This window comes from Camelus ferus, chromosome 4, assembly GCF_009834535.1.
Source record: "Camelus ferus isolate YT-003-E chromosome 4, BCGSAC_Cfer_1.0, whole genome shotgun sequence".
Lineage (NCBI taxonomy): Eukaryota > Metazoa > Chordata > Mammalia > Artiodactyla > Camelidae > Camelus > Camelus ferus.
Window position 1 is genome coordinate 7,459,985 of NC_045699.1, and position 24,903 is coordinate 7,484,887.

The 24,903-nt window shown below is 37.7% G+C and overlaps 1 protein-coding gene across 1 annotated transcript in view; it reads left to right on the forward strand.

The window, feature by feature from the left end:
- Nucleotides 1-11,146: 11,146 nt before the first annotated feature.
- Nucleotides 11,147-24,903, forward strand: part of TUT7 (terminal uridylyl transferase 7) — a 57,502-nt gene continuing 43,745 nt past the window's right edge. Inside the window, 9 exon segments of the mRNA XM_006187311.3 lie at nucleotides 11,147-11,470; nucleotides 12,295-12,845; nucleotides 16,988-17,169; nucleotides 17,533-17,649; nucleotides 18,148-18,325; nucleotides 20,068-20,156; nucleotides 22,131-22,182; nucleotides 23,153-23,222; nucleotides 24,020-24,146. Coding sequence (XP_006187373.2) covers nucleotides 12,326-12,845; nucleotides 16,988-17,169; nucleotides 17,533-17,649; nucleotides 18,148-18,325; nucleotides 20,068-20,156; nucleotides 22,131-22,182; nucleotides 23,153-23,222; nucleotides 24,020-24,146 — 1,335 coding nt within the window. The 5' untranslated portion in view covers nucleotides 11,147-11,470; nucleotides 12,295-12,325.

Below are 24,903 nucleotides of genomic sequence, written 5' to 3' on the forward strand. Positions count from 1 at the left end.
AGGCTGCGGAACACCATGGTGACAAAACCAGAGTTCTTGCTCCCCTGGTGTCTGCACACTAGTGGGAGAGATACACATTAATCAAGTAATTGCACAAACATTCATAAAATTGCTATGGAGGAGTACATGGCACTATGAGAGAAAATAACAACAGAGAGGTGGATCAGAGAAGCCTCCCTGAATAAGTGACCTGAGTACTCTTATTGATCTGAGCACTAAGTGATGGCGTGTTAACTGGGGGAAGAAAGGGGAGCCCAGGAAGAAGGTGGTCCTGGGGTGGCAGGTTTGAGGATGAAAGGTGGCGAAGAATGGCTACGGCAAACAGACTCCAAGGAGAATGCGCAGCGTGAGGTTGGAAGGCTGGGAAGGACCAGGCTCTTGGGGACTGTGGGCCATATGATAATGTCAGTCTTTATCTCAAAAGCAGTGGGAAGCCATCGAAGGGAAATTGACAGGAATCCCCAACAAAGTCTGAAAATGGCAAATGAGACCCCTGTTTACTCTTTATCCGCATTTTCTGCAGCATCTCTATTGACTACCAACCAATGGCTTAGCCTGCATAACAGTACGCCCAAAATCAGAAAAGTATTTAATTAACTTTGTTAACCGAGTAACTTCTTTAAATAATTCGTATTTTCAAATGACTTTTTCATCAATATATAAGAAAAACTCCCAATTCTGAACCACTATCAAAACACAAATGCCCAGTATGTAAATTCATAATTCAGTATTAATCTTTAGTTACTTAAAGAATATTGAATTAGGAGTCAAATAGCCTGAGTTTTCATTCTGATTCTGGCACTTATTAGTCACATGGCTTTGGGTAAGTTCCCAAACCTCACTCAGTCTGTTTCCTCATCTTTAAATGGGCAATAACCCTTGCCCTACGTACCCCACAGGATTAAAGTGAGAGCCTTCCGTAACACCAAATAGAGATTATTATTAACCTTTCTCTGAATTGCAAAAGCAAACACTCAATTTATTTAATTCAGATAGCGGAGTGGTCTTTTTTTAACCTCACACAGCAAACTGTTCTGCAATATCGTTACAAAATAAAGTTTTATCATGAAGATCACTGCCCTCTGATACATTATAAAACTACTTCTTGTGTACTCTGTTTCGTTTGATTGTAGCACAGATGATTCCGTTCAAGTAGTATCACCCAAATTTTATGCCTACTTTTAAAAAGGACATATAAAAAGATGCTCAACTCATCAAAAAGAAGTGCATGTTAAAACTATATGAGATGCTATTTCTCACCCATTATATTGGAAAAAAAGGTTAACTTTTGACAAAACATCTGTTGGACAGACTGTGGGGAAATAGGCACACATTTGCTCCCAGCAAGTACAAAATAGTACAAAATCCCCAGGGAAGCTAATTGGGCAGTACCTAGCAAAACAATGTGTGCACCTAACCTTTGGCCCAGGAATCACACTTCCAGGAATTTACCCTGAAAGTACACTTCCAACAATACTAGAAAACACACACTCAAGGTTATTCATTGCAGCATTTTTTGTAATTGCAAAATATTGGAAACACCCTGAAGGCCCATACATAGGAGTTTGATTGAATCAACTATGGTGCCTTTACCCAGTGGAGTACCATACGGCTGGAAATTTTTTTTTTAAATAAGGTTTCTATGAAATGACATAAACTGATTTCCAGAATATATTAGGTAAAAATAAAAATCAAGGTGCTAAAGATTATATGTAGTATGCTACATTTTATATGATAAAGGTAAAATACATATTTATCCATTTATTTTTATAAAAAAAGAAATACAGAAAAGATAAACAAGAAACAAGTCTGATTACCTGTGGGGGTTAGGGAGATGAAATGGAAGAGATGGAAAGCAGACAGGACCTGTCTGAATATAACTTTTTATATAGTTTTGTTAGCATTTTACATATTCAAAAACTTAAATTAAATCAATAAGAATGGGTGGGTATGAGGACCTGAAAGTGAAAGAAATGAATAAACTTGATTATAACCAAGTTCATAACACAGTTCCAAAAACAAAAGAATTAATCCAAAAAGCTTTTGAACATAATAACAAATCATTCTGACTATAAACTTTCAGTGGGACATATTTTAACAACAACAAAAAATCCTGAACTTTACTTGGTAAGCATGTTCTGGGTAACGATGTTGGTAAGGCAATTCTGAAACTGTTTTATGTCTGTTGTAGAAATGAGCAAATGGGTAAATATATGGATGTTTTGAGGAAGCAGAGAATTCACTGTGGGAGAACAGAGACAAATATGGAATGGAGGAATAATCCTGAACTATTGGATTGGCTATCAGTTAGATGCATCATTATGAACTCATGACTTTTAAAAAGTGTTTCCAGTACTGCCCATTGAGAGGGCCCAGAAGCAATTTCACCCCAGAGAAATGAGCACACACGGCACCCAAGTCTTGCTTTCTAGACACCATTCCCCAAAGCTTTAGGGAAAATGCCTACTTTCAAGGTAAGCCTGGAACATCTTGTGACAGAAATTAAGGAAGTGCTCAAAACTGAGGAAGATATGTCAAAGAGATATAAGAATCCATTTAAGGGGCTGCTACTTGCCAAATCTGGGACAATTTGAGCATGAAAACAGATGACAGGAATAGATTATAAAACACTGAAAACAGAATCCATGAGTCCACACTGATTTTTTTTTAATGGATTAGGAGGAGAAGGGAAAGCCCTCCTATAAAGAAGAATGCCAACTAACACAAAAGATGAAAGAAATAGAAATTCACTATTTCACAACTACCATGGTAATATTTGATTTCAGGAGAGAATCATCAGTGGATGCAAAAACCACTGGGGGGAAGATGGGGTGAAAGGATCTCACACAGTGCAAAGTATCCCATCACAAGTCACTTATTAACTACAAGGAGAAAAAAGGAATCTTTATAATGGAGAAATAACCAAATGATCCAACTTATCATCATTAAAAGGACACATTCACATTACATGTCCTCTGCTGTGACACACTCAGATGTGTGATACCTCACCTATGTAATAGTATTGCTGCCAAAACTGTTTAATCTAAGTTTAACCATGGGTAAAAGAATGGGCTTAGACTCTTCAAAAATATCAGGAAGGAGGGTATAGCTCAGTGGTAGAGTGCGTACTTAGCACGCACAAGGTCCTGGGTTCAGTCCCCAGGACCACCATTAAAATAAAGACGTGCATACTTAATTACTTCCCCCCCCAAAATAGAAAAGTTAATATCATGAATGAAAAACAACAACAAACAGATTGTCAACCTGTGCTACATTAAAAAACCTTAAGAGACATAAAAACAAGCAATGCAATGCATGATCCTTGCTCAAATCCTGAATGAAAATATAAAAATAAAACAACGTTAAGGACATTATTGGGACAATTGCAGGAATCTAAATATGAACTGCACATTAGAAGCAGCACTGTGTCAACATTAAATGTCCTGAATGTGATCACTGCAGTGCGATTAATACAGGAAAAATCCTCATTTTTGAAAGATATACGCTGAGAGTTTGGAGGGCTAGGGGTCTTAGATGTCTGCAACTAGCTCTCAAATAGTTCAGCTAAATACGTATATGCACAAAGGGAGAAAAAGAGGGAGGGAGAGAAAAGAAGAAAATGTGACAATGTTAAAACTGGTAAATTACATAAATGGTATATGGATATTCATTGCACATTTCTTGCAAATTTTCTGCAGGTCTGATATTTTTCAAAACACAACATGGTACAGGGAGAAAGGAAGCTTTTTATACGGTCACTGCAAGAAGAAAACATAGTTAGACAATCTGAGAACCAGTAAATATTCTTCAGTTGGGTGGATACTTGCCAAAAGTGCAAGATTTAGCCAAGAGCCTCTGGAAGATACTGGAGACAACCAAGTTAGCAATAACAAAATTAATTAATTAACACAGACCCACCCAGGTAAATCTGTATTTCAGATAAACAACAAGCAATTTTTTAGTATAAATATGTCCCAAATATTTTATCTGGCAGCCCCACCCTGAGAGGCACTTTGGTTTGTTTCCTGCCCAGGGGATAAAGTACATCAGTTCAAGAACACTAGGACAGTTCAAGATTAGGACCATTAATATATTTTACTTATTATTTTCATTTAATCAAACTCTACCCCATTTTCTGTAACGAAGACTACACTTCAAGCTATATTTTCTCCTTATGTATCGTTAGTATAGCCCTAATTTAGGCTTAATTTTCTCTCACTGAATTGCAAAGCTGCCCCACTTCCACCACCTTGATGTCTAAATACTACTTCACTTTTCCCATCCCCTTCACTGCCTTTCTCTCTTTCCAACTTCCACCTCTTTGGCCCAGGAGAGGATAGTTTCAAAGCAATAGATGGTACTTAGCAGGGATTACTTCTGGAAATTTGAGGCACTATGTTAACCACACCCAATGTCAGTAGTTAAATGCCTTGACCTAGGCTGGTTGCGGATCCTCCCCACTCAAGGGAACCCCTGGACATCTTGACATAGCATTTTTGTTACATTTGACTTCCATCAGGCCAAAATAGGTGAGAGAGAAGATTTACATATCACAATCTCTTATTTTTCTTTTTTTTTTTTTAATTTATTTATTTTTTAGGGGGGAGGTAATTAGGTTTACTTATTTATTTTTAGAGGAAGTACTGGGGATTGAACCCAGGACCCTGTGTATGCTAAGCATGTGCTCTACCACTTGACCTGTTCCCCCTTCCCTCTTATTTCTCTTAATGTCTAGTTGTTTGACACACTCAAGTGTTTAATTCTGGGCATGTTCTCTTCTCTCCCTTGGGTCCAGTGCTTCCCAAAGTTCAATCATGTATGTCACCTTAATGATTTTTGACATCTTTTGATAATTATTACTAGTTTTCTTTAAATAATCTTTTAAATTTATTTTAAACATATTTTAGAAGATTTTTTTGTTTTAATCATTCTTTTAATAATTTACATAAGCTGTATCTTAAAAGGCCCAAAACATAGATACAGAGAACACAGCTCATATTCAGATTACTGCTCAGTCATTCACATGCAACTTTTACTGCATATAGTGTTATTTCAGAAAGACATGGCTTGGTTTATCTAGTTAAATATAAGTAATCCATAATAATATTGTTCTACAGAATATTCATTTTTAAACTACTAATGAATTTAAATCTCTATGGATTTAAAAATAAGATTTATTTTATATCACAACCATGGAGAGAAATTTAATATCATAGAAGATAAATCTAAAAACCTCAAAATACACATAATTTAATTTTTACTTAGATTTAATCAGTAAAAACAAATGATCATAAATATATAAACTCATTAAAATACACACCCCAAAATAAGTTACTCATGAGAACTGAACTGCTCATGACCAGTCAAGAAGAGTGACCAGATGTTTGGCATCATATTCCTTGTCTCTTGCTTACAGTTAGGGAAACTGAAGACCAGGGAAGGTAACTTGCCCAAGATCAAAGCAAAATAGAGGCAGGGCTGGATTTACAGCTGAGACCACTGAATCAGAGAGCAGCCTCAAAAAAGGAGAATTCAGAAAGGAACAGTGGCTCTTTGGGATGTGAGGGCTCAGGCAGGGGATAAGAGCTCGGTGCATGGTGGAGTAAAAAGAACATAACCTTTGAAGTCTGAAAGACTGTGGTCAAGTTGTGAATAAGCCAGTAGAGTCATGCTACCATGCACCTATGATTTTACTCTCTGAACCTCTGCTTTCTAACATAACTCACAAATTGTAGACCTGCAAGAGGACAATCAGACACATGTACTGAGTGCTCAGCTCCATGGTCATACACTCGATAGAAGTTTCCTCCCTTCCTCTCCCATCTTTGTATCACCAACACTGCCACAGGCCTACCCATCACCAGCTACACCTCTTTTTGAAAAGGTACAGACTTTTTCTTCTGAATAATCCAGCCCTGATTTCTCTCCATCATGGCCCTGTGACCAGTGCTGGGAGAAAGAACTCCATCTGTGCTGAGCTAATTGGCAAGGAGAAAGGCAGCAGCTTCCTGGTGTCTTCTAGAGGTTGGGTCTGTAAAGACAAAGATGTCTTAGAGATGAGTTCTGAAAGCTCCAGCTTTGAGTAGCAATGGGAGGGCTGCAGGCTCTAAAGGGTAGCATATGCACCCAGGAATATTCTCAGATTCTTGATCCAGTGAATGTAAATTGGTGCAGCTACTATGGAGAACAGTATGGAGGCTCCTTAAAGAACTAAAAATAAAGTTAGCATATGATCCAGCAATCCCACTCCTGGACATATATCCAGAGAAATCTCTAATTCAAAAAGATATCTGCACCCCAGTGTTCACAGCAGCACTATTTACAATAGCCAAGACATAGAAGCAACCTACCTGTCCATCTATAGATGAATGGATAAAGAAGATGTGGTATATATACAGTGGAATATTACTCAGCCATAAAAAGAATGAAATATGTAAATCAACTATAATTCAATTTTTAAAAAAGAATGAAATAATGACATTTGCAGCAACATGGATGAACCTAGAGATTATCATATTAAGTGAAGTCAGACGGAGAAAGACAAATATCATAAGATGTCACTTATATGTGGAATCTTAAAAAAAATGATATAAATGAACTTATTTACAAACCAGAAGTAGATTCACAGACATAGAAAACAAACTTACGGTTACCAAAGGAGGAAGACAGAGAGGGATAAAGTAGTAGTTTGGAATTAACATATACACATTACTATATATAAAATAAACAACAAGGACCTACTGCATAGCACAGGGAACTATATTCAATATCTTGTAATAACCTATAAATAATGGAAAAGAATCTGAAAAGAATAAATATATATATGTATAACTGAATCACTTTGTTGTACACCTGAAACTAACACATTGTAAATCAACTATACTTCACTTAAAAAAAAAAAAAAAAAAAGTCCAGTCTAAGCCCGACTCAGAGGAAGGTCTTCGAAAGACTGTGCTATGCCATCCTCCCTCATGCAACCAAGTGCCCTAAAGCAAGCTGACCTCAAGCCCTAGCTCCAAGCGTGAGCCCGATGGGCTAAGGCATGGTTCTCAGCTGGCATGATGTTGCCCTCCAGGGACATTTGACAATGCCTGGGGATGTTTTTGACTGTCACAACTATGGGGAGGGCATCCTCAGGTAGAGGTCAGGGACACTGCTAGACATTCTGCCAAGCCCAGGACAACCCCCACAGCAAAGAATTATCCAACTCAAAATGCCAATAGGCCTGAGGTAGAGAAACCCTGGTCTAACGTTAATGGTATCCCCCTTACTAGGGACTGATATAAGAAGAACTCTGAACCAGCAAAAGATAGTAAGATGTAAAATGAAATTTGTAAGAGTCTTTGGAATTTTGTCCTGGCTTCTGGAATCTGCCTTTTCTCCTGCTGTGAAGTCAGGAACTGCCACTGCCACTATGCCACTCTGGGTCTGCGGCTCAAAGGTAAGGTCCATACACACAGGAGGGTCGAAGGTAAAGTCCACATGCACAGGAGAGCATAACCACTGGACAAAGTTAGCCCTGAAGCCTACACTACCCCTCTGACCTCTCAGTTTTGTGAGCCAATAATTATCTTCGGGTGTAAGACAGTTTAGTTCTTATATCGTAGTCAATACGCATCCTAACTGACTCAAGAAGTATTCCAACTCAATTATCTGAGAAATTTGAAATAAAAAAAGAAAAGAAAGCCATTATGAGAATGTTGAAAACCCTAGACAGAGGAAGGAAGGAGGAAGGAGTACATTATTTTGAAGCTTCTGAGTTCATTTTCAATCCTGTTTTAATAGTAGAACTTTGTAAGAGTACAGATACACCTGATAAAAGAGGGGAATCAAATGCTCCCAAAGAACCATTGCTGTAGAGCCTGACTTGTCCTGTATCCTTCATTCACTCCACAAATATTTCTAGAGAGTCTGCTATGAGCCAGGTAATGTTCTACGTACCAGCAAACATACTGGTAAACAAAACAGGCAAGCCTCTGCCCTTGTTGAACTTATATTGTAGAGAAGGGAGATGGACAAGGAACAAATAACCATAATAAACACTTAAATTTCATGGCAGGTGACAAAGTGCACACAGTACTACAAGGGTAAAAAAACAAAAAACAAAAAAAAAAACCAAAAAAACCAGGTGAGGGGGGTTGAGAAAGCAGAAGAGAGGGTGGTGGGTAGCAATTTAAACGCATAGTCAGATTAGCCTCTTGGAGAATCTGATATGGAGGGAGAATGTGATCCTCTTTAACCAAAGATATGAAAGAGATGAGGATGTGACCAAAGGGAAGGAAAGCTTTCTAGACAGAGGGAACAGCCAGTGTGAAGCCCTGAAGAGCTTTCCTGGTGTGATGAAGGAATTGCAGGAAGGCTGGGTAGGGGTGGGGAGTGAGATCAGAAGTAAAGGGAGGGGCCTTGTAGGCATTGTAAGAACTTAAGCTTTTACTCCCAGAGAAATGGGGAGACACTGAGGAGTTTTGAGGGGGAAATCAGAATCTAGCTCAGATTTTAGCCTGAGTTTCCTGGCAACAGTGTTGAGAATAGATAAAGAAGGATAAAAGTGAAAGTTGATTGTAGCAATGTACGGAAGCAATGGTGGTGACTGACGTCAGGCTGGAAACTGGAGGTGGTGAGAAGACACTAGACTCTACATATTTCAAGGAGGAATCAACAGAATTCACTAATGTTGAATAATAATCAGTATCAAGGCTGCAAAGAACAAAAAGCTTTATTTGGGGTCTTAGGAACTGCAATTCAGGAGACAGATTCAGGTAAAACCTAGTGTTCTGGAGAAGAGAGTTAGGGGCTTATAAAAGCAAAATGCCACAAGGTTGTTAAAGTCCTTGCAAGGTTGTAAAAATTCTTGCAAGAATTATGATTGGCTCTGATGCAAAAAGGGAAATATTTGTCCTTAAGGGATAGGCTGTCACAAATTATTTACGATAAGGATCCAAAACTATCTTATGTTTCTGAAACATTGTACAGATGTTCTGGATGCCTATGTTAAGATAATAAGTGGTCAAAAGTTGAGATTCCATCCGAGTTGAGACATGTATAAGTCTCACTTCCTCCACAGCTTCCCAGCTCCATTTTACAGAGTTCTCTTAGCAATACTGACTACTCCATTCTGATTTTCCTTTCACACTAATAAAATGGATAAAAAGCACTACAAAAAAAAAAAAATTGGCTGACAAAACTCTGAATACAACTCTTAACACTCCTGACTCCATGGCACTACAGGATAAAAGAGCACTGGGTTTGTTACAGGTTGACTTGTCAAGATGTAATACAATGTTAAGCTTCTGGTTCAAGATAAAAGACACACTGTAATACCGGGAGCAGCCATAAAGTCCTCTAAACCAGACAGTCTCGACACTTCTGCTCCAAGTTGTTGGAAACATGTCTTCACCCTTCAGCCATCAGCACAAAGTTCCTGCAAAACTAAGTATCCCCTCCAGTGACATCCAAAGAAGAATCAAACCAAACTTTCCAACTGGATTTTATGGATCCCCATGGCCAATTTAAATTCCCATTTCAGTACAACATGGACAGAAAGAGGTACCTTAATCTGTCAATATCTTTTGATTAGGATTGCATCTCGTTTTAGAGAGCCTATTTATCTTCAAGATGACTCTGAAAAGCACATTTAGAATAGAAGTTAGGCTTTGGGTAACACTCTGAAAATGCAAATAAGAAATATTTTAAGCCCTTAAAAAGATGTACCCTCTGCTGCTCCTCCAGAATTCTAGACAGTCGAGGCTGACTTTTCCTAACTTTTCCTAAACCAGTCCTTCCATCCAGAATTACGCGACTGCGCTGCTGTTGCATATAATAAACGTAATTGTGTATCATCACATTCTTTCTGGACTCAATATAAGGCCACTGTCTGCATGTCGAACAGATTGACTTGACTGTCATGTATTTCCATAACCAGAGTATCTCGATAAGACATTATACAAGAGTTGCACCTACCTGTTTTAAATCACCTTTAGTATAGACAGTGGTCAACAACAGACTCTGCCTCATCAGGGTTTGGATTCCAGCGGTGCCATTTACTTCACCGTAAATGTTCCTTCTCCATCTTTAAAAACGGGGATAATGGTATTTTCCTAGTGGAGTTGTTGTATGGATTAAGTGAGTAATTATTTGTAAAGCCCTCAGAACAGTGCCGGCAACAGCCAGTACTAATGTGTTCATTTTAAGACCATTATCCCCACAGAATCTCATGGATTTAAATGTAAATTTTCTTAAGAAGCAGAGAAGTCAGAATTGTCACATTTCCTCAACGCTCCCTAATTATATTAGTTGCTCGAGGCTTTCAAAGCATTTGGAACACTGCAGACAGCAGGGAACGTCAGTCAAAAGAAAACATGAGGTAGTGTGAGGGGAAGAGCCCAAGTTGTTTGCTAATTCCAGATGTGCATTCGCCGTTCAAAGACTCAAGTTATGACCCTTCTTGGTCATCCTTTGCGATTATACATTTTCTTCAAAACACAGTTCTGTTCTTAAGATACACTAGTCCGTACACAATCCAAGAAAAAAAAAAGCACAGCATTTCCCTTGACTACACTGAGATCTGGGTGAACAGCGGAAGCTTAAACGCTGGCGTTTTTAGAGAGTCGGTAATTAAGACCTCACTGAGACGTTCAACCACTCGAATTATCAGAAAAACAGCAAAAGCGCCACGAGGCCTCAGACCCAGGCTGAACTTGCTCTGGAACCGACCAGAAGCATCCAGGGGCAAAGCCGAGCCTCCGAGCCGACCCGGGCGTGCGGCTGCGCCCCCACCGCGGGCTCTGGGTCTCTCTCGGAGAACGAGAGGCTTCCCCGCACGCTTCCCGGTGCTTTCGAGGCCTACGAGAGAGAGGAGCCTAGGCGAGGACCCCCTCCGAGAGAAAAGTTGAGGAGCGTGAGCGCTGCGAACCAGACCAGACGCCCGACGCCCGGAAGACGCGCGCGCCGAGCTGCGGCGGCGGCGGAAGTGGGAGGGGCGGGGCGGCGGGCGTTTCCGGCGTGCGGGGCGGAGCTGTCGGGCGGGGGCCCCGCCGGCTCCCAATCGCGCACAATGAGACAGCGCTGAGCGCCGGAAGTGGGGCTGAAGGAAAACACGGAGAGGGAGCCCTGCCGGGACAGGAAGAGGCGGGGGACCGCGGCGGAGGTGGTGAGTCCTCCCAGGTGCCTTTTCCCCCGCGTTCCTCTCAGACTCTTGTCTGGTGTGGGTCTCCGGTGGGTTCTCCGGTCTCTAGAGTAGAGGGCGGGCCCGGCCTGGGAGATACGCTGGCTCCATCCCTCGCCGGCCTCCTTGCCCCAGTTGCGAGGACCTGGGAGCCCCCAGGCCGCCGGGTGCTGAGCTCTCGGGCTCGAGTCCGCATCTTCACTTTGTGTCAGACCCTGCGGGAGCAGGAGGAGAAGGGATCTGGGTGGAGGCACTCGGCCCTGGCCCCCTGTCCTGCCAGGGGGACCCCGGAACCCCATTGAGGAGGTAGGTCACTTCCTGCTTCCTGGTCCCCGCGATGGCTTCGTGGCTAGGAGTGCGGAGACGCCTCCTGTTTTTCCGCCTCGGGTTCGAAGGGTGGAAACTGAGGCAGATCCGGGGCGGGGCGGTCACAAGGGGATCGAAGAGGGAGAATTGCTGTTCCTGACAAAACCAAACTTGTTTGGGGTGAAAGGATGAGGACAGAGAGGTTAGCTGGAGTTGTCCCTTAGTCGGAAAGCTAGTCTCTCTGACTGGAGCGGAGCCTTGGTCGGGAGCCCAGCCCCTCTAACCGAGCTGATCGAAGCCTGTCGTTCTGAATAGTGGTGAGCGCAGCCGAGGCCCCGGGGTAGGGAGAGGGGACGGGAAAGTGGAGTTCAGAGATGTACTACGCCCACAGAAAGTTTCGGTTACTTTGTTTAACATTTAAAAGTAATTGCCATTTTGTCTTCAAAAGACTGTTTTGGGAGTTCTCTAAAGTACAGGCTTGGGGTGAGGTATTTAGGTTTGGGGGGATTGGGGGGGCGTTGAAAAGAAAAGCTTTTGTTGTATAGGTAAAAGCCAACCAGCTTAGTATGAGTGACATTTTTTATACTGTACTTTCTAAGGCAAATTTAATCTTGATGTTAAATAGTGAATACTAAACTAATTTTCATGAATGTTGTAGGACTAAGCCTCCTAACTTCTAGAATAATGCACTGACTATTGGGATGTGATGGAAAAGAAGAGTTTCTTACAGGCTTTTGAGTATTTGCAGTAAATGTGTCGTATTTTGTGTACTTGGTATGGTATCTTGTTATAGTTTGATGTTTCTCCAAAATGCCTTCTTTCAGGTGCAGAGTAAGAAAATTGAAGTCAAAGACCATGGGAGATGCCGCCAAACCTTATTTTGTGAAGCGTACTAAAGAGCGAGGGGCTACAGATGATGAGGATTTCAGAAGGGGTCACTCGCAACAAGATTATTTAATAATGGATGATTATGCTAAAGGCCATAGCAGTAAAATGGAAAAAGGCCTTCCAAAAAAAAAAGTAATACCAGGGAACTATGGGAATACCCCCAGAAAAGGACCCTATGCTGTTTCCAGCAATCCATATGCATTTAAGAACCCAATTTACAGTCAGCCTGCTTGGATAAATGACAACCACAAAGATCAGAGTAAGAGATGGCTATCCGATGAACTTGCTGGGAATTCAGACAATTGGAGAGAATTCAAACCTGGACCTAGAATTCCTGTTATAAACCGACCAAGAAAGGACTCCTTTCAAGAAAGTGAAGATGGATATAGGTGGCAAGACGGAAGAGGCTACAGAACTGTAAGACGACTGTTTCATAAAGACCTGACAAGCCTGGAAACCATGTCAGAAATGGAAGCAGGAAGCCCTGGTAATGTTTCCAGCTTGTCAAGTTACAACCCTTTACTGGTTTCAGTAAAACCAAGACCATTTCTAAGTGCTCTATGTGCTCAATAATAATTGCCTCAGAGTTATTATTTATACCTTTTTCTAAAAGGTGAATAGATTTTGTCCATGTACCAATAACTTCCATAAACGGAAAGATTATTTTTACCTAATGGGCTATATGTGCTGAAATGAAATACAGTCATAAATTTGAAGGAAAAGATAAGGTAATATTTAGTCTGAAAATGCAAATGATGCTTGGAAAATTATTCTTGGAAAAAATGGGCTTTTAAGTTTATTGGCTGTAAGCCTTTTTTTTTTAAAGTGGCCAGCACTTTAAACATTTTTTTAATTTCAATGCTTTCAGGCAACATTGGCACTTTCTAGGCCTCCAGAAACCCTCTTCCTTCTTATTATCTCACAGTGACCAGTATATATATATATATATATATATATAAAACCTATAAGGCATTTGCATTTTTGATCTGGATGTTTAGAATACTTAACAGGGAAAAAGACATTTTTTTTATCTTCAGTGGGTCTTAGGATAGTTTTAAATGAGAGAAAAGGTGCTGTTTTATATTTTTTAAGATAGGAAATGCAAGAGAAAATGCCATGTATCATAAAACAGCAACAGACCTCAGTTATAAAGGAATCAAACAGAAGGGAAGGGCAAGAGCTCAGCCTGGTAAATCTTTAAGCCAGAGAGAACTTGAAGGAATTGTCTGACAGTGCTCCGTCATGACACATCAAAGGTAGAGTCACGATTTCACAAAGCAGGCAGCTGTGGCTCCGGAGAGGTTAAATTTATCCAGCCTTGTTTACAAAGAATGGTAGATGAGGAAGTGGAACTGAAATCGTGTACTGTGCTCCTCTGGCCATGAACTCAGCCTTACTGAACCTGAAATCTGACAGAAGCTGAACACGTATTCATAATTTCTGGGCTTTCAATTTTAAAAGTTTGCATGTCTTTAAACGTTTCCATATTACTCTGTCCAGGCAGGGCATGGGCATTTTAATTTAGTTACCAATTGTGGGTCTTTCAAAAGAAAAAGTTGGTCTTGAGCAGCATTGTAGAAAGAAAGATTTACAGGTCAAAAGTTTGCAACCAGATACTAAAAGGGGCTGTTTACAGATCAAAAACCTCTTATTCTGTATTCCTATTTAGCCTTAAAAGCAACTAAAGTAAGTTGCTTTTAAGTGGTATTGAGTAGGAACTGCAGTTTTTTTCCTGTATTTTTGTTGAAGATAATCAAAAACTCCCGGGTTTTCTCCATATGAAATTACAGGTGTGTACTTTCCCAGTCTCCAAATGAAGGACTATTCAGTTTCTATCCCTTGAAAATCTTCATGAAGGAAATACTAAGCTTTGGCATAACATTGCTTACTGTAGAGAGAGATTTAGTTTAACATATAAACCTTGCAGTGTACCTAGAGGATCCTAAAAAGGATCTCATTAAAGGGACTGAAAATAAAGTTCTTACTAAATGATGTAAGAGGATGTAATGAAAATTCTCTTAGAGTTGCTTTGTTTTTTAGTAATAACTTTCTATTTTTCAGTTCTACATTACTGCTCCTACTTCATCCCTCAAATACCCTAGGTTGCCAATTTAATATATTTGGGACAATGCCATTAATGATCTTAGGTAGAAAACACCCACTCAAATACACATGTCCTTTATGAATAGAATAATGGCCCATATGCAAATAAAATATGAGAAACTTAGAATACTGTATATCGAGAATTCATATTACTACAAAAACCTGGGATGAGCCAAGAGTCTTCCTCTAAGTAATTATGGGAATTCTTTAGCAACATCCACCTTTGCCTTCCTAAATTCCCTCCAGTGAGATTTTATTTGACTGTTTTTACCATGCAGGCCTGTGAAACTCAGTTCAGAAGGTTATATGTCCTTGTTAATCCTGATCTAATTCAGATGTGAACAGGTACGCTACAGGAAGGAATTTTAGTAAGTTCCTTTCAATCCTTATATTGTCAGACAGAAAGCTGAATTTGAAAATTCCATCTGTGCTTTAATCTGTTTCAGATCCTTTATTTGACTTAGTCATGTGTCCCTGGACAAGTTACCTATTTTCTTGGACCAGCATTTTCCCCTTCTGTACAGTAGGGGTAATATTAGCGTCCATGACCAGATCACCATAGGGATTAAACTGAGGCAGTACACATAAAGTGCCTGAATTGCATCTGTCACATGATAAAATACTCAGCATTGGTAACCGCAGTTACTATCATCAGACAAAACTTGTGCAGCCATCCACTTCTCTGTATAAAAACTATCAAGTGTTAACTGTGCTCTTTGGAGGGAAATTAAAGTCACTCTTTCTAGAAAATGATAGCAAATATAATTATATTGAGAAGCCTTTGTGATCAAGAGAGGAGGGGTTAAAAAAAATTTGGTTTCGTATCAGTTTCTGTTTTGTGAACTAATAATGGACATTTCTAACAGGTATTGCACATGTTAGTGTAAATCTTTAATGAGTGTTTGCCTAAGAAACTTCTACCCTAAATACTGAAGTCAGATGCAATTATTTAGTTAGTAATGATAAGCAAATTAAATGAGAATAGACATACTTCTAAGTTAAAAGAAGTGCTTATCTCAAAAGTTTATGCAGACCAAGAGTACTGTCCTTAAGAGATTGTGATAATTAAATGAAAAAAGCAATAGACTGATTTTCTCTTCGAACAACTACTTATTTTTTAGTATTTTATTTGTTTGGTCCAGTTTGATTGCTTTTTTAAAGTAAGTGTATTTGTCTTAATACTTTAATTTTTTAAAATTGCTGCTTTATTGTAGTATAGAAGCTGTTTGCAGAATTTCATTGTATTCATCTTAAGATAGTTTGAGCACAATGCTTGCTGTTTTTCCTTTAGAGCTGTTGGTGATAGCTTTTCTCAATATTAGAGGTCCAGTTAACCCTCCTTTCCTGACAGAATTTTTTTTCAGTCAATTGATTCATTATACCTTCTATACAAGTAATGAGTTCCACTGAAAAGCCGATGCAGCAGTTGCCTCATGCAGAGCATTTCAATAGGTTTATATTTTTAGAGAATAATTTTTGGTAAGCCACTTAAAAACTACTCAGTCCCCTTAGCACAATTTTAATTGACAAATTGAATTTCATTGTACTCTTATGTGTTACTAGTAGCTTCACTTCAGAACTTGATAGAAGTTACCAAAGCTATTTTAAACAATTTTTTGTAGATCAATCCCTCAAGCATCTTGTTTCACTGAAGTTAAGATACAAGTTTCAAAAAAGGAATAGATTCATTTATTAGTTATAAGGATTATAGAACTAACCCCAGAGTTTATAAGCAAATGAAATCAGTCTGTTTGTAAAAAACTTTTATTTAAACTACTAATTGTCTTTTTTTCTTTGAAATGTGCTCATTGTGCAGACGTTCAAAGAAGCTAAAGTGAAAGTAAAGATAAAATGGTTTTTTGTTTTTGTTGTTGGTTTTTTTTTTTTTTTTTTTTTTTTGGAGGGGAGGTAATTAGATTTATTTATTTATTTGATGGAGGTACTGCGGATTGAACCCAGGACCCATGCATGCTAAGCATGCGCTCTACCACTTGAGCTATGCCCTCCCAGGATAAAATGGATAATAGTTGTTCTCAATAAATAAAGTTTTGGCATGGACTTCTTGATATCAATGTGGGGAGAGGGCCCAATGCTAACTTTTCAATTAAATGGTGGTTTTTAACTCTAGTTAAAAATGTAGTTGATTTCTGAGTTCTCTGGAGATACATTGTCCCTCTTTGCCCTGTTGAGATTGTTCAGGTATACTTGCCTTCAAAAGATAATTTTTACTACTGCTTGAGTATGTTCAGCAGTGTATCAGAAAGATGATAAAATCAGTGTCTGATTGAAGTAGTATTCTTCTAAGGTTTCCAAAAATACAGTTTCTCTGAATAGATGTATCCAGATGTGAGGTGCTTAATAAATATTCAATCAATTTATCCGTGGGAGCGCTATACCTTTCCTTTTGCTCTGCGTTCAGATGTCATTCAGATACTGCAGGATTTCATTAAGAAACCTATAAGTTCTGCTTTTTACTCAGAGTGGTATTATTCAATATTGCCAGTAATATTTTTCTCCTAACTTAAGAAAACAAGAAACAGAGGTCCAGACCTAGGAAGCCACGGAGGACTAGAAATGAAGACAATGAACAGGATGGAGATTTGGAAGGCCCTGTGATCGACGAGTCTGTGCTTTCAATGAAGGAGCTGCTGGGCTTACAGCAGGCTGAGGAGCGACTGAAAAGAGACTGCATCGACAGGCTGAAAAGGGTAACACCCTTTATTTGTTAGTTAAGATCCTTGTTTTGGTTTAAACTGTGTTAGTAATTAGGAATATGTGCTTTGATGAATTATGTATCCTACTTTGATACTTAAGCACTACAAAAGTGATACTCAGTTTGACTTAATAGAATTACTTTAATAAATTACTATTAGCATAGTGATAAAGAGACAGTGATATATGAACAATTTTAAAGTAAATGGGAAATCATCTTCTGGCGAATTTTTGTTTACCTGTATTTTGTCTCTTTCTCTCTATATATATCTCTATAAATATGTTTGTGTATATGTGTGTGTGTGTATATATATATGTATATATATATATATGTCTCTATAAATCTCTTCGAATTATAGCGACCGAGAAACTACCCTACAGCAAAGTACACCTGCAGACTTTGTGATGTTTTAATTGAATCCATTGCATTTGCTCATAAGCATATCAAAGAGAAGAGGCACAAGAAAAACATGAAGGTAAGTTTAATGGAAACCAAACAAATATGTGTGCTTGTCAGTTATTACTTGACATCTTTATGACTTTCTTTTCCTTAAGATTATGATACTAATAATCTGACTATTTATATCACTGAACTTATTTTAGCCAAAATACTTTATACTGGTCAGATATGTTTTACTGGGCAGTCTTGTGAATTTCCTGAAGGACGGTGTCAGGATGAATGACGCCATTGGTAGGACTAGGTATATGCCTTATGCCAGTAATAATAAAGCAAATAATTTGCCATTGCTGTTTTTAATGTTCCTTCTTTACACTTTTTCCTTATTCTGGCCTTCCCTCTGTTATCACTTTATGTGCGTAAAGAAGTGTGTGTGTTTGATAAGATGAAGACTAACACAGCAAAAGTGAGGAGGGCTAAGAAAAATATTCCAGAATATTCTGCAGGGTGTTGTCTCAGTGAATGGTAGAAGGTAAAAACTCTGAGTCGTTTTTAATCTCAACATTGATCTTAAAAGGAGAAGCAGGAGGAAGAGTTGCTCACCACGTTGCCCCCACCTACACCCTCCCAGATAAATGCAATTGGTATTGCCATTGACAAAGTGGTACAGGAGTTTGGCTTACACAGTGAGAACTTGGAACAGAGACTAGAAATTAAACGTATCATGGAAAATGCGTTCCAATACAAGTTACCAGGTATTTTCTAGATTTGTTTTTCTTTTTAGCTACCTAAAAGTACCCTGTTCATTTTTCCTACCAGTAGAAATTCGTGCTTAATAGAAATTGATTTGCCATGTCCTGAAGCTCTTAATATTTCGTGTGTTTTTGTTTTTCCTGGCTTTCCTGGCTTATGTGCATTGTCATTATTCCTGTCTTCATCATGAATTTCATTGTGTCCACTTACTTTAAGTTAAATGCCCCATATTATTGGAGCACTGTGGGACTCTTGTGTATGTATTTGTTTACCTATTTATTTATTTATTTTCTGTCTCTGAGTTTAGTTTTATTTATTTATTTATTTATTAAAGGATAATTGACATATGCTATATTAGTTTCAGGTGTATGACATGGTGATTCAGTATTTTTGTACATTACAAAATGATCGCCACACCTTTCTACCTATTTAAATTGACACAATATTTTGAGTTAAAATTAAGAGAAGTATCCTGGAGTCATTTTTAGGTTATCTGTGTCCAAAAAAGTTTCTATTTAACTACCCTCAAAAGAATTGCACCATCTAAAATGGGTTTTGAATTTTAGAAAATTTGTGATAGATTTTGTGTACTGCTGAATTGATTTTTCAAGTTATATCTGTGAAGATACAAAAAACTATTTTTTAGAAAACTCCACATTGATTCTGATCCATAGCTAGGGTTGAAATTACTTTTTAAATTTAACACCATACCAACCATAGGACTGTTTGTTCTACTGAAAGATTGTTCGCATAGTATATCATTCATGTTCATATATATATATATATGTATATATATATATGTGTGTGTGTGTGTTCATAAAAGTAAAGGGTAAAAGCTTGCTCATTTGCTTATATAGGTATCTCATCCTTTATGTTGTAGACAGGTTCCTGAAAAGTCATTTGTAATTTTGATTTTTGTCATAGATTTCCATTGTAAAATTGAATGTGCTTTGTCATGGAAAACTGTAAAACCCAAATAAAACACTTGACTTAAACCTGAAAAAACACTGCAAAGTCCCCTGACGAGAAGGGATAATTTTTTGGCACAACGGTAGTAAAAAACATTGGGGGGGAAATGTCATAAAATAAATATAGGAGGTGCACGTATATTACACGTCTTCCTCTGAAGAGTGAATCATTTGCTGCCTAGCATTTTAAGTTATATCAGTAATATTATAAGTATTTTTCAAAAGTTGTCATAAAGGGATTATATTGTTAAATTAAGCTTTTTGTTCATAGTGTAATGAGTATTCATGTTGAAAAGTAACTTTATGCTGATTTTTTATGATTATTGTTTTACTGAAACATGGTCTTTATAGTAAATTACACCTACATGTGCCTTGAAAAAGGTGAAATGTTTGCATTAACCCGTTAGTATACCGTCAGGTTTATAATTGCAAAACAAAGTTAGGCATCTGTTTTAATTTCACATTTTAAAAATCAGTGAAGTATTTATTTTCTGCACAAAATGTGAAATAATAATGTAGTAATTTTTTTAACATGCTTTACAACTAACATGAAGAGAGTGGCTATTAAACTAAACAGCCTTTCCTTTTACATAAAATAAAATGAAGGCAAGAGCAAAGAGTTACCCATTCCTGTCCCTGTTTATGCCAGATTTGCATACTATTTTGCTTTTTGTGTATGATTTTAATTGATCATTCTATTTCTGAAATAGCAGTGTCTTGTTTGAGAAAGTTTACTTTATTTATGACATTTATTTTCATATTACTTATGTTTTCAGATTGTTCTCTGAGATTATATGGGTCATCCTATAGCAGATTGGGCTTCAAAACTTCAGATGTAAACATTGACATTCAGTTTCCAGCCATTGTAAGTACAAAATGAAATGTTAAGAGTTTTCATGCAATCATGTGGAATTGCTTTTATTTCAAATGTGAGCTATCTATGAATATATTTTAGCTACTTGAAGACAATTTAAGTGTGATTTTTTCCATAAAACTACTAAAAACTACTAAAAAAATTTTAAAGCATTTTTTCCCTCAGATTGCTACTTTTTCTGACTGCCTTCAATTTCAGAGCATTTCTTTTAATATTATACAGATTTTCATACTTACTTTACTCTATAGATCTTTCATACTTCCTTCAAACCCTGGTTTTGTAACCATGTGAATCTGATATGACTATTTAGGTTCTGTTAGCTTGAAAAGATTAAATTATATTGGTTAATCAACTTTCCAATGGCAGGAAAGGATTTCAGAATTCAGTGTTAGATACGTAAACATTTATGAACTGAAAGCTTAATTTACTCCTGAGTTCCCTCTTATATACACCAACTTTGTGAAAATAAGTATGTTTTTGAAGAACCACACCTAGCTTAGATTTCTGGTTTAAACATGATTCAAAAAGATGTTGAGGGGGAGGGTATAGCTCAAGTGGTAGAGTGCATGCTTAGCATGCAGAAGGCCCTGGGTTCAATCCCCGGTACCACCTCTAAAAATACGTAAACCTAATTACCTCCCCCAACCCGCCAAAATAAAATAATTAAATAATACAATAATAAATAAATAAAATATACTTATTAAAAAGAAAGAAGGTAGAAAAAGATGTTGAATCAAAATTTTGAAACTGGAAGGCACTTTAATAGATTATCCATTTACCTGCTGGTGGTTCCCACAGACCGGTTTGCAGATAGTTTATGCACATTTACTTGGGTTGCTACTTTAAAATACAGATTCCTAGGCTCTACCCCCAGATGTTCTACTTCACAACCTCTCATTCCTTGCCATCCCTGACTACTATAGCTACCTGGTCAGCTGACCAATGGATTTTACTATTCTTTTAACCTTAAATTTTGATTAGTAATTTACCAGCATAGCAGTTATTTTGATTTCATGTCATTCATTCATCTGGAAAATATTCAGTGAGTTCATGTTATATGCCAAGCACTGTATAAGATTCTAGAGGACAAAACAGATAGGATTCTTCCCTCGTGGAACTCATCCCTAGTGAAAGAGATAAGTAATTATGTGTATATAATTAATTATAATGAGAGCTATGCAGGGAGACAAGGCTCTGTGACAGAAAACAAAGAGAGTGCAGATATAGCAGTCCCAAAAGCCTCTTTGAAGAGATAACATTTAAGCCAAACTCTAAAAAAATGAACAAGGGTCGGAGAATGAAAGGGATAAAAGTGTGTTTCAGCCTGAGGGCACATCATTTGCAGACAATGAGCTTGGCCTGTTCAAGGAGGGAAAGAGAAAATTGTAGTATGAAGAGACCAAGTCGAGGAAGAGCATCAGATTAGGACAGAGAGGTAGGCTGGGGCCCAACAGACAGGATCTGTAGGCTGTGTCATAGAGTTTCATTTTGACCTAAGGGCATTAAGAAGCCATTGAGAATTTTAAGGAGGGGTATAACTACATCTTATTTATGATTTTAAGTGGTTTTGGTTCCTATGTGGAGCAAGGATTGGAGAAAGGTGAAACTAACATGGTGACTAGTAAGCAACCTGTTGAAGTAGTTGTACAGAATGAGGCGTAATATTGTTAACAGTTTGACAAGTTCTAGTCACAACTTTGAGATTTGCTGAAAGGCTAATTACCTCAGGAATTGGTGAATCAGGAATTAACTGTTACAAGTCTCTTTATCTACCCTCATCCTCGTTTGGTGCTCACCTCTCTGACTGACAAGTGCACACGGCATAAAGCTTAGTTTCTTTACTGTGATAGCAGTGTGCTTTCTAATTTGGAAAGGAATTGGAGTAACTTCAGATGACTGTGTATTATCTTAGTGAAGCAGAAATGCTTATGGATCATTTGATGTGTTCATTGATTTATTTCCTAGATGTCTCAGCCAGATGTTCTCTTGCTTGTTCAAGAATGTTTAAAGAACAGTGGTAAGGTCAAATTCTTTCCACATTTTGCTCTTAAATTTTTCTTTTGTCTATAATTTGAATATTATCTTATTGCTCAGACTTGGAACATAGGAAGTCATGTTCTTTAATTTATTTATATGGGTGATATCCAAACAAAAAGCAAAGCAGATCCCCCTGAGTTCTTAGCTAGTTGATTAGAGTCCTGTTGGTTGTTCTACTATGCAGAATAACTATTTGTAAGTAAAGCTTTTACCTTGGTGATCATGTCACAATTTATAAAGATTAAATGAGTCTAGACTGAGAATACAAAGAGGCAAAATATGTAAAATATACTCTTGAGGGTAAGACTAAATGATAATCTTCTTTCTTCCATGATTTAAATTAATACTTTACCAATGATAAATAGTTGGGACCCAGCCCAGATTAATGAATCGACAAATAGTCGTTCCCACTTAGGTTTATCAGTTGTCCAAAGTCACGTCCCACTGCGGCTTGATTGTTTGTATGCTTTCTGTAAGCCTCATTAAACGGGCTCATCCCTTAAATGAGTCTTTCCCATCCTTCTTGGGGTTCTTCTTGTTTTTGTTTTTTTCTTCTTGTTTTGATTGAATGAAGCATTTAAACCTTTTTTCTTACTTCAGTCAATATGTATTTCGACCCTGAATATTTTAGTAGCTTTTGCAGCAGTTTTGCTTTTGACAATGTCCTATCCGTATTTCTAATTATGTTTTCCACATAGTATTTAAATGCTCTGATTCAATAATGTAGTTATTTCTAATCAGACACTAGTTTTGCAAAATAAGGGTTGAATATAATACTTCTTTCCTTTGCCAGTCATTTTTATTTCATAATCATCTTACAAGAGCTTTATTTCGTAGTGGCCTTTCAAAAGGCCAAACAGACGTTAGAAGCAGTACTTGTGCTTTATCAAAGTTGTGCTTTTAAACAAAGCCTTAATTAACCTCTTCAATATTCTTTTCTTTTTCCTCAGACTCTTTTACTGATGTTGATGCAGATTTCCACGCTAGGGTCCCAGTGGTGGTGTGCAGAGAAAAGCAAAGGTCTCCGTTTCTTTAAGCTGTTTATCAATCAAAAAGTATCAGCTTGCCAAAAGCACTCTGTACTTTTACTACATCTTAATGTCTAGTTTCTAGAATGATAAACTCCTGTGTGATTAATTTCCCAGGCTTACTGCTAGCATTCTCTGTATACTTTTGGCATTTGATGCAATAGGAAAAAATGTTTTACTTTAAAAAGAATAAAATTACTCAAAAGGAAAAAACACAGGAAGGAAGCATTTTGACCCATTTCAACTCGGTAAAAAACAACCCTATCAAATCAAACTTGTTCTAATTACCTTTATTTGCCATCCTTTTAGCAGCATTTTTAATAGTGCTGAATATGGGTGTGACTTCACCTGGCCGTCTCGCCCTTCACCTAGAAGCATTACCACTGTAAATGTGGGGTTTGTAGGCCATGATTCATCATTAGGCAGAGTCCTCCAACTGGAGGAAACAGTCTTTAGCTCTTACAAAGATGAATTCATGCTCTCATTTCAAACATTTTACAGTATTTCCTTATTTGTATTCCCCCCCTCCAAAATAGTTTTAATATATGAAAACACAGAATGTTAGTTCTGAAAAATAAATTTCACTCAGGAAATACCTGCCCTATCTTTTTTTTTACTGCAGTGACTTAAATGACCCATAAAGATTTATTGAGTTTTTTATTTTCATTTCTAAGATATTTATCATCAGTGTAAATAAATTAGTTGTTGGTGCTGTCAGAGATACCTGATGCCTTTATAAACTTGATCTTTCTCTTTTTCCTTCCCATCCTCACCCTGTAATCCCACCAGTGGTCTTCTTTGCAAAGTGAGTGCAGGAAATGAAAATGCTTGTCTGACAACAAATCATTTAACTGCCCTTGGAAAACTAGAATCAAAGCTCGTTCCTTTGGTGGTTGCGTTTAGATACTGGGCAAAGGTAGGTTTGAATTCTTTAAATGAATGAACACATTCTATGTATGCATAAACAGTATGCTTTGATTTTCACATGGTTCATCTAATCTTAAATGTTTGGATGCATAGTTATAGACATCAGGAGAGTTGGCATCTGAATATTGGAACAGAAATTTTAATGGTACAGAAAGGAAAATACAGTATTTTTATTTCACTGTAACAGTATTTCTTGAAAGATCAGAATGATTTATGGTACTTACTAAAATCAACTCCCAGAGTTATGTCCCAAAAGTTTACATTTTAACTAGTTTCCTGAGGTGATTTTTAGGCCCAGGTAAGTTCAAGATGAAGCTCCTCATACTCTTTCCAGTAATATACCCAGAAACTCCCCCCAAAATGAAACCCACTGTCTGATACATTTCTACAGTATTTTAAATGTGGTATCCCAATTGAAATAATATCCCAATGCTCAAATAAACATGAGAGCATTTAACATTTCCCCAAAATGTAATGTCCCATCATGATTATAAAGTTGAGATTCTGTGCTTCATAGAGAAAAGCCAAAGCTTTACTGATTAAGACATGGCAGTAACATTAGGTAGCTCCTGTTGCTTGGGTCCAGGATGAACAGAGGATGCCCTACTCTTAGCTGGGTGAGTTGATAATTACAATATGCTGTCCTTTGAAAGCAGCCTCCTGCTTCATCACTAAGTAGGCCATGCTTTTTCTGTTGTTATTTCTGCTAGCGCTAATGAGTTTGCCTACATTCTCTCCCTAATCAC